Source organism: Zalophus californianus, chromosome 17 (assembly GCF_009762305.2).
Source record: "Zalophus californianus isolate mZalCal1 chromosome 17, mZalCal1.pri.v2, whole genome shotgun sequence".
In the NCBI taxonomy this organism is placed as follows: Eukaryota; Metazoa; Chordata; class Mammalia; order Carnivora; family Otariidae; genus Zalophus; species Zalophus californianus.
The window spans coordinates 9,328,011-9,344,260 of record NC_045611.1 but is presented as its reverse complement, the minus strand read 5'-3'; the positions used below and the strand labels follow the sequence as shown (position 1 = coordinate 9,344,260).

Below are 16,250 nucleotides of genomic sequence, written 5' to 3'. Positions count from 1 at the left end.
GCGCAGTGTTTCTAGAGAGTGACAAGTTTTAGCATAGGAAGACTGCCTTTGCCATTCAGATTTTTCTCAGCAGCGCATTTCTGTTGTGGTGATGTGGGATATGATCTCAGCACTTTGCTTCGTGCGTCAAGTGCCTGAAGCAATAGTTGAACTTCTTGGCTTTCTTATTATTATTGCCCCCTTTCCTCTGTGTCTTTGTACTGAGACACATTTACGTTATGGTAATTGCCTCACGATATTTAAAGATCTGTATTTGGGCCACATTGGTTAGAAGATGAAAATCTATCGGTGCTAGTACCTGAGCATCACTGACCTGAAGCAGGCTAAGTTCCCGTCACCCTTAACCAAAATAATACTGTTAGGAACAGTACTACTACCTTGCTCCCCACTAACGACTTTCCATGCCAAGGAGTTGTGTCAGCATCAGCATGCCGTAGATGTCTGACTTAGGAAATAAACCTGCAGAGCTCTGTAATGCAGCAATTCATAATGTTGTGTCTTTTCTTTCCCCTAGTCACGAAAACTATTCCGGATAACAGTTATCAGTTTTTGATTCTACACATACTTTATATACTACAGGTATGCTTCTTGAGAACTATAATACAGTGTAGTCTCTTCACTTGACTCAGTAAATCCATTCTTGGATTATTCCAATCAGTTTTGATGATGCTAATCCGTGCACCTGTTCTTCCGAGGCTCCTATACTTCTGTTGCTCAAAGGTTGATGAAAAATCAAAGCTGAAAGAGGGAAAAGTAACAGTGTAAAATCAGTCTCCGTATATATTTCGAATTAAAACCCCAGCCATGTAGAAGCACCACTGAAAAGGATTGGCCGCATATTCCGTGCCTGTAACCGGCTGCGTTAACGATGGAATTACTAAGCAGGGCCAGAGGGAACCTGGTCAGCCTCATAGTTCCTAAACCAAGGCCGTTGTGTCTCCAGCTCCAAACAGTTCAGAGCTATCCGTTTCAGAAGTCTTTGTCCATTTTTGAATAATGGAAAACTTTGGGACTTTGATAATTGTTTCTTAAGGAAGAAACTCAGGAAGTTTAGAATGGGAATTTCTCTTCGTTGAAACTAAGTCATCTTGCCGTTCTGCAGAGTGCACACAGCTTGGAATGCGTACCACTGGGTTTTGCTAGATTGAAGACAGTCTTTTGTTATCAGAGTACCAGCTGAATGCATCTCAAATGAATGTGGATTACTGGTCTACCTCCTTCCTGGCTAGTCTGTGGTTTAGCACAGGAGACATCAAATTTGGGCCTTGTGCCAATCTGTCCCACAGCGTGGTTTTGTGTAACCTGTAAGCTCAGAGTTCTTTTTACATTTTTAAAATGGGTGAAAAAATACTAAAAGACAAATAATATTTTGTGATACATGAAAACCGTATGAAATTTGAATTTGATTGTCCATAAATTAAGTTTTATTGGAAGTCAGGCTTGCTTCTCCATGTATGCATTGTCTGGTGCTGCTATAGCATTATGATGGCAGAGTCTAGTAGCTGCAGAAGATAACATGTAATCTGCAAAGCTGAAAATAGTTACTATCCCTTTCCAGACAAATTTGCCAACAGCTAGTTTAAGTGATGTACTTACCTGTGAGCAGAGGCAATGAAAGAGAGATTTTGGCTCCTTCTCTCCCAATGAAGCAAGGAAAGATCAGACTGCATTCCTGCCCTCAATGCTGATGCAGATCTTAGGGTTACTTTTTGGAATTCTTCTGCAGCAGGGCCCAACCCTGACTTTCCCTGCCCACCCCATTCCTTACTCCCAAGTCTGTGCAGGTTCAATAGCGAGGTGTTAGCTGAGGACCGTTGCAACCAACCAGCTGTTCTCTGCGGGCCACAAAGAGTCACCTCTAAGATGATCGAGCCATCGCATGGCATAGCAGACTGAGTCCTTGTAACATGCTGGCCGTCGCTGCGCTGTTCTGCAGTTGCAGGATAATTTAGGGGTGATGAGGGGAAAGTGGTCTCTCTTTATCTGTTAATTCCTCGGAGGAAGTTCTGTTCAGAATGAATAGTCCTGAAATGTGTAATAAAGTTACCTATCAAGACCACTTTCACAGAGAGATTTAAATGTGATAATAAGAATAAAAGAAAATGAAGTGACATTGAGGGCATCTTCTTTTATAACAGCTCTTGGTTGTGACTGTTAAGCACACTGTAAAATGACTTTTATACATTTATGGATCGAAATGGTTCTGCTGAAATTTTAAGTGTTAACATTGTTCAAACTTCCATTACTAACACCTCTCACATTGATACAAATGGTTTTGTATTTGACATTTTGATCATACTAACCTGAGACATTTTGCTCTGATGCTTTCATTTCATGCGATAGGAAGGTTCTGCTTATTTTGATTTCAGCTCCTTTCTCTAGGAAACCAATATATTATGTTTGCGCGTCTTACCCTGATGCATGCTGTAAACTGATGGGCACAGAAGATGTTCTGGAGAGATGGAGAAAGCTCAAATGTTTTATTTGTCAGATTGGCATGGGTAGGAAAGAAATATATATTTTTTTCAACCTGGTTCCTTCCTTTTCAGATTTTCTTGTTTGCTTTCCTTAAAGCTACTACTATTCAGATTACCATTCATAACTGCACCTTATTTTTTTTATAACGGCCTTACTGAGATATAATTCACATACCAATCACTCATTTAAAGGGTACAATCTAATGGCTTGTAGTATATGCACCGAGTTGCACAGCCATCAACACAGTCAATTTTAGGACATTTTTATTACCCCAAAAAGAAAACCTGCACCTCCTAGCTGTCACCTCCCAACATCCTACTCCATCCACCAGTCTTAGGCCACCACTCATCTCTTTGACTCTCTAGATTTGCGTGTCGGGGACATTTCATGTAAGTGGGGTCATGTAATACGTGCTTCTTGCTGTGATTGGCTTCTTTGACCTAGCATAACGTTATCGAGGTATGCCTTTTCTTTCATTCCTTTGCTTCTTACTTCTTTCTTATAAATATAATATTTTTAAAAAGAATACTTGGCGTGCACAGAAATCTCGACCATGTAAGCATGCGGGATTTGTTGGATTCGTCTTTGTAGCCCCCACGGCAACCGGCAGCTATGCTAGGCATACGGTTCTTCTGAGGCTTCTATACTTCCATTGGTCAAGGGTTGATAAAAAAATCAAAGCTGAAAGAGGGAAAAGTAACACTGTAAAATCAGTCTCCGTGTATATTTCGAATTAAAACCCCAGCCATGTAGAAGCACCACTGCAAAGGATTGGCCACATATTCCGTGCCTGTAACCGGCTATGTTAACGATGGAATTACTAAGCAGGGCCAGAGGGAACCTGGCCAGCCTCATAGTTCCTAAACCAAGGCCGTTGTGTCTCCAGCTCCAAACAGTTCAGAGCTATCCGTTTCAGAAGGGATATTTGTCCATTTTTGAATAATGGAAAACTTTGGGACCTTGATAATTGTTTCTTAAGGAAGAAACTCAGAAAGTTTAGAATGTGAATGCTAGACATTCTACCAGTGCCTGCTAAGTACATGTGTGGAGGGTTCACTGATGCTGGATGCCTGGGCCTTCAGATCTCCCTCAACATCACAGGAGGCACATCGTAAAGACAGGCAGGCTTGTAATAGGATATGCTTACAACTGTGCTGTTGAAACATCCAGTGCCCAGCACCTGAAGCTCAGACATCCGTCTCATACTTGACCTTTGTCTTTGTCTTACGCGCCCTGTGTACCGAGCACAGGGACATACTCAGACTTTTTTGGGCTCTCCTCCGTCACCCAGGTTGGCCATGTCACCAGCACCTTTCCTGAGATGGGAGCTTTCGGTAGATGGATAAAAATGGTGTTGTAAATATTTTGCTTATTTCTTCCCAGAGTCTTGCAGAAGAGAGTAAAGAGTCGTTTTGTTATAAATGAGTCCTTTGTCAAGTTTTGGGCCATTTTTACAAGGCTGACTTTGGATGGGGATAACTTGAGCTTTGCTTTTCATTTTGATGAAATGAAAGTTCATTTCTCCGTCCATGAGGGTCATTTCCCAGTTTGCCAGGAATGGCCCATGGAAACCTGTCTCACGTTTTCTAATTGTTAACAAATCCAGTGAAATCGTGGCTGGGAGGGACGGATTGTGAACTTACTGGACAAAATTGGACCATTGGCTTTTATTTCATTCCAAGACCTGTCCCCCATTATCACAGAGGATGGAAAGTCGGCTTAAGTTAGCGCCAGCCAATTGCTTCCATAGTTGAAGACCTAAATGAGTTTTAAAGTGAAACGCGTATCTCCAAGTGCTACGTTGCCAACACACAATAGGCAATGGAGATAGCAAAAGGACTAATTCAGAAGAGGCGGTTGTGTTCTTTTTCTTCCATCTTCCCACTCTTTCTCTGCCCCCATCTCCCCTTTCCTGCCCTCCCCCCCTTCCTCCCTCACATCCTTCTTTTCTTCTCTTTTTTTCTTTCATGTAACCATTATAAATACTACGGGGTTGTGTCTGTAGGCTTTTGCTAGTAATTAAATAAATTATTTATACATTTAACACAATCTTGAATTACCAGGTGATTATCTTAGGCACTCAAAAGTATAAGAGCCCTTGAAAGCAATATCCAAGCATAGATATTCCATAGCACGTCTTACAATCTAAATATTGCTTTTAGTGTAATCGAAGCAGCAAGAGTAGTCACAAGCAGTTGATGGACTATTTTTCAAATTGATTTCAAAAATGTATTTAAGGGGATGATCTTCTAGTCTAGATTACCTATTGATTTTTAATATGAAAAGCTCATTATGTAAGCAGTAACTGCATATAAAAACCTAGCAAACCTTTGCATAAATCCTTTAATTGAATTTCTAGAGCCTGTGGTTCTACTTTTTTTTTAATTAAATCTATTTCTTTTTTTAAGTGTTACTGTGTAATTTGCATGCTGTGAAGAGGCCCTGTCCCAGATAAAGTGCCATTGATCCTTATTAAACCTCACCTCTGGGCTTGCTTAAAACTAACTGGAAAAATTAAAGTGTTCATGCCGCAGTGCACTTATAGCTTGTGTGATAGGATTATGGAAAAAATAATAAAACTAATTTCCAGGAGAGAATTTATAATGTGAGATTTTATTTTTTTCAATTTGATAATTAATAGTGAAATCATATCATATATATAAATCATATTTCAGCCTATAAACGGAAATGGCAATTAGTAAAGATAATATATACTTGATGTAAAACCATCATGTTACATGCGGATAATCTTTTGGCACTTTAATTTTTTAATTGTAGAAGGAAAGGATTATGAATTCAAGTCCAACACATTAAATGGTGGGTTTCCTTAGAAAAATCTGATTCTTTTACTATGTACTATATTAGGAAATTTTTAATTTTAGTGTGGGGAAGTATAAAAGATACAGAGAAAGATATTCTGGTTATGTTTGTGCTAAAACGTATGTATTAGAATTACCAGGGGAAAGAAAAATATAAAGGCTGCAATAGGTTTTTCTATTTTTTAATACCTAACATTTGTTATTTTAAAAGCAATAAAATCCCCTAAAGAAATATTCATAATCAATAAGAACACAAAATATGGAATATATTAACTGAGTTATAAAAATGTTTGTAGTATAGCACAAAATGAAAAACACAGCAAGTTATGTACGGTTTAAAGTGTAATCAATTTTGAGGTTGTATACAAGGATATAAATGATAAACACAAGTAGTAGCATTTTTAGTAAAGGCTGTTACAAAATACTGTATTTATGGCCTATTCCATTCTTTTTATAGCTCATTAATGTAGAAAACAAACACAGTGTATCCATCTTCTCAGACAGCTTAAAATTCCCTTAAATGATATTTTTAAATGGGAATACTGAGCTCATTTGATCTGTTTCTTCTTTAAGCACATGTGAGTTTGAACAGGCGTATTTACTGGGGTTCCTTTTCATACTCTGGAAGGAAAAAGTACTGCCCTCCCTTCACAAAACAGGGCTGAGTGGAACACCTTTACAGTTGGTTTGGTGGTATCCCCCTCCTCTCATAGGGCTCCTTGCCCCGTCCCCCCCCACCCCCCACCCCAAGAAGAACCTTCATCCCTTCAGAAGCTGCATTAATTCTTCCAGGCCACAAGGGGGCTGTTGAGTTACTGGTTCACTGCACTTGCTGGCAGGAGAGAATTTTAATTTTTAATGCTGGTTCCAAAGGTGTTCAGTTTCCTCTGGTACCTATGAACATGCACGCACTGTTTGCTCAGCAATCTACCAGTTCAAACTAGACAGTTGGTTCTGGCGGTGAGGTGTATTTCTCTCTCTCGCTTTCTCTCCTTCCCTTGGACAAGTCCTTGCTGAGTAAGCTGAATCTATAATGTAATGTCATTAACTTATTTTCAGTATTTCATTTGGTTTTGATGTTTCCATCATGGCCTCCTTTTTCCTTTCATTTTGACATTCTGTAGATGTTACTAGCCTGTTAGGATTGATGGAGCATAAGTTTCTGGACACCCACAAACTTGGGTGTCCAGCCTTCCTGAAGCATAAGTAGGATTTAGCAATGCTCTATTTGTTTCCAGTAAGGCAAGAGCATTTGGAAAAGAAAAGAAAAAAACAAATCTTGGTAAGAAGGGCAAAGTATTTGAATTGTTGCCTTTCTCTCTGTTTGGATTAACATACGGTTCAGCACTACATAATTCCATCCATCCATTTATCCATTCATTACCATCACCATCCATCCATTCACCATCTATCCGTCCGTCCATCCATCCACCATTCATCCATCACCATCCATCCATCCACCATTGATCCATCCATCCATCCACCATTCATCCATCCATTACCATCGCCATCCATCCATCTACCATCAGTCCATCCATCCATCCATCCACCCACCCACCATCCATCCATCATTGACCATCTATTCATCCACCATCAGTCCATTCAACTATCCATCCATTCATCCATCCATCCATCTACCCACCATCCATCCATCCACCCAGTATTCATCCACCATCCATCCATTTGCCATCTATCTATCCACCCATCCAATATGTATTGAATACCTGCTATGTGTCAGGCACTACTTCAGACATTAGGGATATGAATTTGAATTTGGATCAGTCATTGCCTTCAAGAATCTCATTATCTAGTGGGGAAGACAAAGACATATAAAGGGAAACAGAGACCCAGCTCAGCCTTGGGCTTACTCAGCCTTGTGCCATAACATTTATTATGATGTTGAAAGCTTTTTTTACTTATGTCTCTAGTTTACTTGGACTTCATAATTTATAAAACTAACATTACTGTAGACAAATACTTGTTTGTGGTTTGACAGTATAAAAGAAGATACTTTACCTAGTAAAAATGGAGAGAACATGTCCTTTTCCCTAGAATAGATTGACATTGGTCTGGTTGCCTCCCAAGAATCGTGTGGCCATCGTCATAGGGAGGGTTGACACAGAATGTAGAATGTGGGTAGTCATCTGCAGGTTGAGGACAGGGGCCAGGGCACCAAATAAAGTGGTGTAAGTATCTGGCCCAGGAGCCTGGACGGTGGCCCCAGGCAGGATTCAAAACTCCACACGAGGAACCAGAGCCAAGCTGAGCTAGGAAAAGCCCAACCAGCACAAATTAGAGGCCTCCAATATGTTGACCCAACAATGCCCCCAGTCACTGCCCCTTCCTGAAGACAGTACAGGCAATGACAAAGAAAATGGGGCATGTAAGAGAATTGAGAGGCTAGAAGCGATGATTCTCTTGGCTTCGGAGCCCATAAGCAGGCTTGCTTAATGTTATCCAAGCAGCTAGATTTTATCTGAGGCAACTGATGGATTACAGGATTGAGCTACGTTTTATAGAGTATCACAGTAGTCAACCTTCTGGAGTTTCTTTGTCCAGTATGATAGCCCCTAGCCACCTCTGGCTATTTAAATTAAAATTGATTAATTAAAATAAAAAATTCAGTTGCTCAGCCATACTAGCCACATTTCAGATGCTCAGTAGCCACATGAAGTCAGTGGCTACCATATTTGGTAGTACTGATATGGAACATTGCTGTCATGGCAGAGCCCTCTATTGGATAGCGCTGCTCTAAAGTAGAAGTCTCCAACGTGTGAAGAATGACCTATTAGGGTTCCAAAAGAAAACATTACAACTTCCACTTATCCATTAAATTCCTCTATGTGTTATTAAATGTCTCCATCCATGTATCAGGTGGTAAGTACTACTGTTTTAAGGGCTTTACGTATATTTACATATATCATCCTTTCTAGTATCCTATGAAGTAGTACTATCATCCATATTTTACAGATGAGGACACAGGCATACTGAGTAAAGAGGTGACAGAATTGGGATTCCACTGGTCCTTCCTCTTAACTGCCGCATGATATAGGCTCTCAATTAAGATTGATCTTTACAAAAATTACGTAGATATGTTGACATGGGTGCCCTCCCCAGTCCTCTGATAGTGAGGAGCCGAATGCAAGGCATTCTGAAGTAAGGCTGGATATTTCCCTAGGCACGAGGTCATGGCAGAGCCTCTGTTCCTTGTGGACTTTCGACATTGGAAAATGCATCATGCTTTCCCCATGTGTGCTTAGCTAAATGGATTGAGACATTAGATTATCTGGTTTGAACTAAAGCGTCCCTCGCAAAATGAGCAAAAGCCTTAAAAAGATTTCTGCAAAGAGACCCATGTTTGAAGATAGTATTTACAATGCAAATACAAGCAAGCAGTAAAAAAAAAAAAAAAATGGCATCATTGCTAGTTCAACTCCTCCTAATGTGAACCCTTCTTCTGTTACAAAATGAACACAATGACAATTTGATCAGATCTCAGAAGAAATCAATGGAAAACTCCAAAATCTAAGTTAGCACAAAGAGATGTACAACCGCAGGCACTTTTTTAATGATGAACATAATTCTCATCGTATTATGTCGTATTCCTGGTGATGATAGCTAATAGAAGAATACAAGTTTATGATTTATAAATAAACACCACAGACATATACTGAAGTATCTGTCTTGAATTTTTCCTTCTGGTAAAGGTGCACAATTAAAAAACAGTCTGCAACCTTTAAGCTTTTAAATGGAATCTGTGGTCTCTGCCTGTTTTGGTTTTCACTGTTCATTTGGGTCCTGCTCTGTTTATCTTCTGCCTACTAGAAGAACATCCTTTTAATAGAGTTGAAAATCATGAAATGAAAGCCATTTGGTAAGAAAAAAAAAACATTGAAACAAAGACTCATGGCTTGGAGACTAAACTTTGATGGGAACTTTGCTGGGTATGCCTTTGTTTATCATTAACTGTGGGAGTGCTCTCCCCACCTTCCACCCCTTAATTTGAAGGTATCCAAAGTTTTTTTAAATACAGTCTGACACTGGTACATAATTGCACTGAGCCTAGTTGACAGAAGTCTGGAAAATTGCAAAGATAGAGGTTTTCCTTGCATTCTGGAAATATTCCCCAGAACTTTTTCAAGCATGCCAAATCTTTTGCTCAGGGCAGGGGAAGTGTGCATGTATGTATGTGTGAGAGAGAAAGTTTGTGTGTGTGTTCTGCAGGTGATAGGGGAATTGTGTTTGTAAAAAACTGCAGAAATAACATGGATCTATGAACCTTTCCCATTCATCTTTCTGGTGCTGGCACTTTAAGATAAAATATATAATTTCTGTGCCAAAAGGGAACCCTCACTTGCCCCGAGATTTCTTAACTCCCTCTGTATCTCTGGTTAATGCCGACCTACCCAACAGGTACATTTCTGTTATGTTTTGTTTCCATATGCTTTTTGAGAGCATGTCTCACGAATAATAACTTAGAACCTGCTTGCTACTGCAATGCCCACTCTGAGAAGTAGGTGGATATGACACATCTGTTTGGATGGATTGGTGGCACAGATGGTGCCATATTCCTTTACATCAGAATTCCGTAATTCCTATTAGTGAGACAGAGGTAAAAAGAGGTCACTTGGTTTTTCCAATGTCGAATAGCTCCACAGTTTTGTTTTGTTTTTATTTTAATTAACCAGTATTTATTGAATGCTTACTGGGCCCCGTGCTCAGTGCTTTGCATGTGATTCTCATGTCCTGACCACCCTGTGAAGTGGCTGATATTATTATCCTCACTTCTAACAGTGAAGAAATGGAGGCTCAGAGAGGTTAAGTAATGGGCTCAGTGTCACACTGCTGGTCAGTGACAAAGTGCCTATTAGTACAACTAGCCCCCATTAGCACCAAGACTGTTTTCCAGAACCATGTTGTATGAGAGTCAGTGGTCTGACAAAGAACATATATTTCATTTTTCTGGGGAGGGACCCCATCTTACTCATCTGTTTTGCTGTACCCAGAAAGAGTGCCAGGCCCACAGGAGACAGATGGCACCCTCTGTTAAGAGAAAGGCCTGAAAAAGAAAGGGGCCATTTGGGGCACCTGGGTGGCTCAGATGGTTAAACCTCTGCCTTCGGCTCGGGTCATGATCCCGGGGTCCTAGGATCGAGTTCCGTATCGAGCTCCCTGCTTCTTGGGAGCCTGCTTCTCCCTCTGCCTCTCTCTCTCTCTCTCTCTCTCTCTCTCTCTCTCATGAATAAATAAATAAAATCTTAAAAAAAAAAAAAAACATTCATAGATGTTCCTGGACGTGGGTTGGTGGTGAGCATCCTGCGTCTGTGGGAACAGAAGCTATGCATGTCGGGGGACCACTTTGGGAAAGGGTGAAACATTTCAGTGCAGAATTTTGGGAGGGGCCCGTGAACCTGAGGGTCACTGAAGCTTACTCTTGGTTAGCGTCAAGGTTGTGCCAAGGCAAAATTGCACAAAACCAAGATGGAGTTGCCTCTGTTGACATCAGTGTTTCATTCCTTCCGTTTATTCTACCTTTTCTAGGCGCTGAAATGTGAAAGCCACTTTGATGTTTCTGATTTGGTGTTGAAGCCGTTTGAAAAATGCTCTGTGTTTCTGCGTGTCCCCTTCTGCAGGAGAAACCAGCCAGCCCCCAGGAAGTGTGCCTCAGCTTTCAGGGGAAGTCCTCCATGTGTAAAGCATTCTCTGACATAGGAGACTTTGAAAATGCTTTCCTTTTTACCTGCATCTGGGTAGATTTTTTTTTCCAGTAGTTTCTTAATGGTCTTTAGTGAAGGAAGTAAGTGGCACTGATCAGTGAAGGTGGACAGTAAGATTTATAATGTATTTGTGCTAGCTGATTGCCAACAGAACCGGCCTTTCCCAGCGGTGCTGTACGCAGACTCGGAAAATCAATAGGGATTAACCTCTGACCTCCTTCACATACTTATACTGTGGGCTGCATCGCTTACCAATATTTCATCTGTTTCACTTAGCCGCTGTTACTTACTCAATAATGTGTGGCCGGGCTCACAAGATAACTAATTAATTTTTTAAAATGCAGCATCACTTGTAACTGTAATAAAATATCACACCTTTGGAAATCAAGGCCCTTTTGGTTTATTTATTAAACTCACATTAATTAGTCTTAATTAAACAAACAAAAAAAATGCGAAAGGGAGAGAGCTAAAACTCTAGGGTTTGCTTGGCGCACAAAAACCCCCTTGTGGTTCTCAGTCAGGGGACTTCTGTGGCTCTAACAGAGCAGGTGTGCCCTGGTGTGTCATTTGGAACATGGGCCCCTTTCAGGAAAATTGCTACTCTTACCTTTTAGACATATATATATATATATACACACACACACACACACACACACACACACACACATATATATGTATATATATATTCCCCCCCCGTGAAAGGGACATTTGTAGATAAATAAGCAAATATGCCATCTTTTGTCCCCAAATGTCCCAAAGGGACATTTGTAGATAAATAAATATGCCACCTTCCGATGAAATAAACCTAATGTATGATTTTTTCTAAGGAATCAGAACTAACTGTAATAAATTCTATTTGCAATGTATGCAGAAGTTTGTGTAAACGTATGTTTGTATGAGCTGCCCTCAATTACGATTACATAGGATGAAAAGGGCACGGATTTGTAGTAATACACTTTTTTACCTTTCCCTTTAAGCTTTGATATATAATAAAGTGCTCTGCATTTGTCATAAAAAATTGAGATTGTTGTAGATTTTCCTTCATCCAAGACCCTTTTGTTTGCAATTTTTTTTTTTTGCAAGTATACCTATTCCCCAGAGTTTACTTACAGTTTGCTATTGATCCGGCAGCTGGTATTTGAATTGGTCGATGTCCTCTGTAACTTGTTTAAGATACCCTACCTGAGCTATTAGTTTAAATAATGTATTCATAAATTGATTAATCATTACAGTAAGACTTATTAGCTGCATTTATATCTGCGTGGTATCCACAATTGACTTGTACTCTAATAATCACGCATACTTAAGCAGAAGTTGGGTTTTACACCACAATTTAATAATTATCAAGGTGAAAAACAATAGTATTTGTGTGCAGAAGTGGAGGCAGGGCTTTAAAGGTTGGGCTCGCTCAGCAGATTGCTACTTTTACTTTTCTTAGGTAAAATAGACAGTTCTTCCCCCAAAAAGTGACACATAGGAAGTGGACCAAATTCTGTCAGCCTCGAAGAAATGATCGAGTTTGCTGAAGCTGTCCTGGCATCAGGGTTCTGGAAGATGGATGGTGCCAGGGGGGGCAGAATTTGAAGGGTCTCCATTTTTCGAATAGCCACCTCCTGGGGGTAGTCTTTCTGCTGGCTTTTTAGGGTGCCCGCTTCCCCCCACACACAGCTCGTGTGCCTGTAGGAGACCCGTGCTCCTCTCTGCCCCCTGGTGAGGCTGACCACTCCAGCACCCCAGCACAGACGTGCAAAATAGCAGCTGAGCGGGGCCGCCTTACACCCAAGCGTGCCCCACAAAGTAAGCTGGGGCAACTATGGGAAGACTCCATGTGGGTTCCCAAGCAGAAGGGAAACAAGTCGGCTGAATACAGAGCTTAGGGCTACATGCGGTTCTTAAAAAATAAATTTTATTGTTTAGAGCAGTTTTAGGCTCAGAGCAAACTCGAGTGGCTGGTGCAGAGAGTTCCCACATACCCTGCGTCCCCACACAGGCACAACCTCCCTCAGCTGCACGCTGTAACCAGACTGTAACAGTTTTGTTAAACACTGTCTCTTGGGGAGCTGATGGCAAATTATGACTTTGCATCGGGCCTGCCTGACTGGGCCATTCCTGACTCCCTGGTGTAGCCCGGTCTCGGATTTCTCTCTGGGGGTGGGATTCTGTTAGGCTCTTTCCACTGATCCTCCCTAGAAGCCAAACCCCCCTTCTTCCTCCCATTTGGCTGGAAAGTCATTTTGCCTCACCGCATGATTTTTCTACTTCATAAATCCCCCTTCCAAGCATTATTCAACAACCTGCTAAATTAATATATACAGTGTTCTTTCGGTAACAGTGAGGGGGGCCTGTCTTGCGGCGTGCATTTGTTCAGCTGTGTTGAAAGAGCGCTGCCCACCGCGTGAAGGACATCTGCTCACAAGCAAGCAATTGTGCTTCTGATGCGGGGCAGCACCTTCGCCTCGAAGACGGCTCCAGATGAAAGAACAGATTGCCATGGAGCCGCTTTTCTGAGGATCCCTCTCCCCAGCATGGGGCTTCATACATTATTGAGAGCAAACCTACTTTCCCCCGCTACTCCTCACTGCACTTATTTTGCCAACCTTATTCGGAATGTCAGCATGGATCACTTTCCTACAAAGGCATAACAGGCCAGCCAGGAAGCTTCAGCAGATAAATTATTTACAGTGTTTAATTATCATCATACAGATTTATTAAACTTCTTGGGTTACCTAGGAGCCCGAGTAGCTGCTGTAAAGAGCTTACGAAACTTTGAACAAGAGACGTTTTATTGGAAAACAAAATCCCTTTGTGAATGCGGCTACCATGTGTCCTGTGTCTGAGTTGGGGTGAGGGGTCCGTGACAGTGTGCTGGCAACCGGCTCTCGGGGAGGGTGGCCGGCTCAGATTTTCAGCGTTTGCTACTGACCGCGATGTACGTATGCCACAGGCAACAGGAAGTTACAGGACATGGAGGTGCACATCCCGCGCCGTTCTATATACACTCTGTAATAGTTACTGCCACTACAGACGCGATAGACACAACCTCCAGAGCACAGCCGAACAGCCAGGTTCACTGTAATTACTCAGAAGTATTGCGTTTTCAGTATTTCTTGCCTTTTGTTTTCTCCTAGAGCTTATTTAATCATGAGTTCATGTCCTTTAACGTCTAATGGTGGGCGTGTGCAATAACCAGTTCATCAGATTCCTGGAGATGTAGCAGTTGGCTCTCTGGAGTCGGTCAGATCCGGCTGCAGCACACCGCCGTGTGTTTGACTGACTGCCAGTTTTAAATTGCATCCTGGGTTCGGGTGAAGTTCATCATCTATTCCTAATTCAGGCTCATTCTGTACAGGGCATCCCTGCACCATTTTCCGCTGGGGTGTGACGAGCCGGTTGGCATGCTGCTAGGTGTCCTCGACAACAAGCAGACACATGTACCCTGACTGGTACATCCCAGACGATTCTGTTGTACTGATATTAAGGACAACAGTATTTTGCCAGAAGCTATAACGAGATGATTCTGTAACAACAGTATGGTGACACCAGATTATGTTTTGCAATTTTCTTTAATATTTATGCTGGATAAATAATTTATCTCTCTTTTTTTTTTCCCAGGTTGTTTTTTTTTTTTTTTTTTTCCATCCCGAACATGTTGATACAGACAGGTGCTAGGTTTCCCTGAATGACTAAAGCAAGGATGTGGTTATTCTCCCCTCCCCACCCCCCCGCCCCAAAAAACAGATGCGTCAGCAGAGCTGAGTCTCGGGGAATTGTTGGCACAACTCCGCATCCCATCTACTAATCTGAACTAATGAGATCTATTAAGGACCAGCCCACACGTTTGCAGGGAGTCACTTATTAATATGATATCTTTGCATGGCATTATGACATCAGGACCACCATTAGCTCAGGTTTTGGAAAACTCAAAGTCATGGCTCGCCTGTTAGCTGAGAGTTCCTGCAGAAGCTCCTGGTAGCCTGGGAGCCTTTTCAACCTCGGCAGTGTTGACATTCAATGCCAGATCATTCTTTGTTGTGGGCTTCTGTTCTATGCATGTTAGGATGTGTAGCAGTATTCCTGTCCTCTGTCCATTACACACTAGTAGCAACCCCTCTTTCCAAGTAGGGATAATCAAAAATGTCCCCAGATATTGCCAAATGCCCTCTGGCGGGAGGAAGGCAAAACACGCATTCTAGAGCCACTGTTCCTAACTATTTAGAGTGTTCAGGAAAGGAAAAATAGAGATTGTTTCATTGCATTTAACCCGCTCTCCCTCTGGTTTCCAGGAATCTCTAGCCCTGCAGACAACTAGAATTAGGAATAAAGTAACTTTATGTCACCAAATCAACTTGTGCCCAGGGGACCTAGACTGAAGGGAGAAAAGCAGTGTTTCTACCCAGGGGCCACTAGCCCACATCCCCCAGGCTCCATCAGAAGTGCGGACATGATCAGAAAAGGGCCCTGCAGAGTGCGTGGAGCTGGCCGTTTCTTTCTCAGAATGCTGCCCACTCTGGTGTCTGAGCTCTGGAGTACACAGCTCTGTCCCTGGGTCCTGGGGAGTGTGCCTGTGGAGCTTCCTGCTGCCCTTGGCTGGGGGTGGGGGGGAGCGGGAAGGGTGCTCCTTGTCCTGATGTCCTGATGTCCTTCAAGTTGACACAGTCTCAGCAGTTGGTGCAGAATGGATTTTGGGATTGCTCTGTGGATTCTCCAAGCTCTCTCCCAGGAGCAGAGCAAGTTTTGACAGCTGGACTCTGGTGGCACCGTTCATATCCTCGTCCAGGTGAAAGGTGCCCCTGGAATCGCGCCATGTTTAACCTGCACAGTGGTGCCCGTTTTTCCACCCCAGGAGGGTTGAGATTGAGAATTTCCTGGGTTTTCCTCTGCAGATGTAGGGCTTTCTGGTTTTCCAGCTGAATCTGCTGGTATGGGATCTGAACATGATGGGATCCATTCCTTGCTGGCCCTGCCTTGCCCCTGGGTTCTCAGGTAGCTGCTCCAAGAGCCTCTGGAGCTGCTGTGGGGGTCGCTTTGGGAATCCTCTGCTCATCTGGCAGCATCTGAGACAGTGAGTGTGATGAAATAGGGCAAGTTGTGAGTCAGGCAAACCCTGGAATGTTCCTTGTGGGTCACTTAGGAGCACTTGACGTCACCTTTCTGAGTGTTAGTTTCCCCAGCTGTTAAGTGGACATAAGGATGTCTCCATGGCAGAGTAACTGGGTGATCAGGTTAAATAATGTTC

The 16,250-nt window shown here is 42.2% G+C and overlaps 1 protein-coding gene across 4 annotated transcripts in view; it reads left to right on the top strand.

The window, feature by feature from the left end:
* WWOX (WW domain containing oxidoreductase) overlaps nt 1-16,250 on the top strand; it is a 928,538-nt gene that overhangs the window by 305,912 nt on the left and 606,376 nt on the right. The window contains exon 9 of one of the 4 annotated variants that reach the window (XM_027618081.2): nt 10,839-11,087. The exons of the other annotated variants lie outside the window; for them this stretch is intronic. Coding sequence (XP_027473882.1) covers nt 10,839-11,009 — 171 coding nt within the window. The 3' untranslated portion in view covers nt 11,010-11,087. Of the gene's footprint in view, nt 1-10,838; nt 11,088-16,250 lie in introns of those variants that run through there. 4 annotated transcript variants of the gene reach the window in all.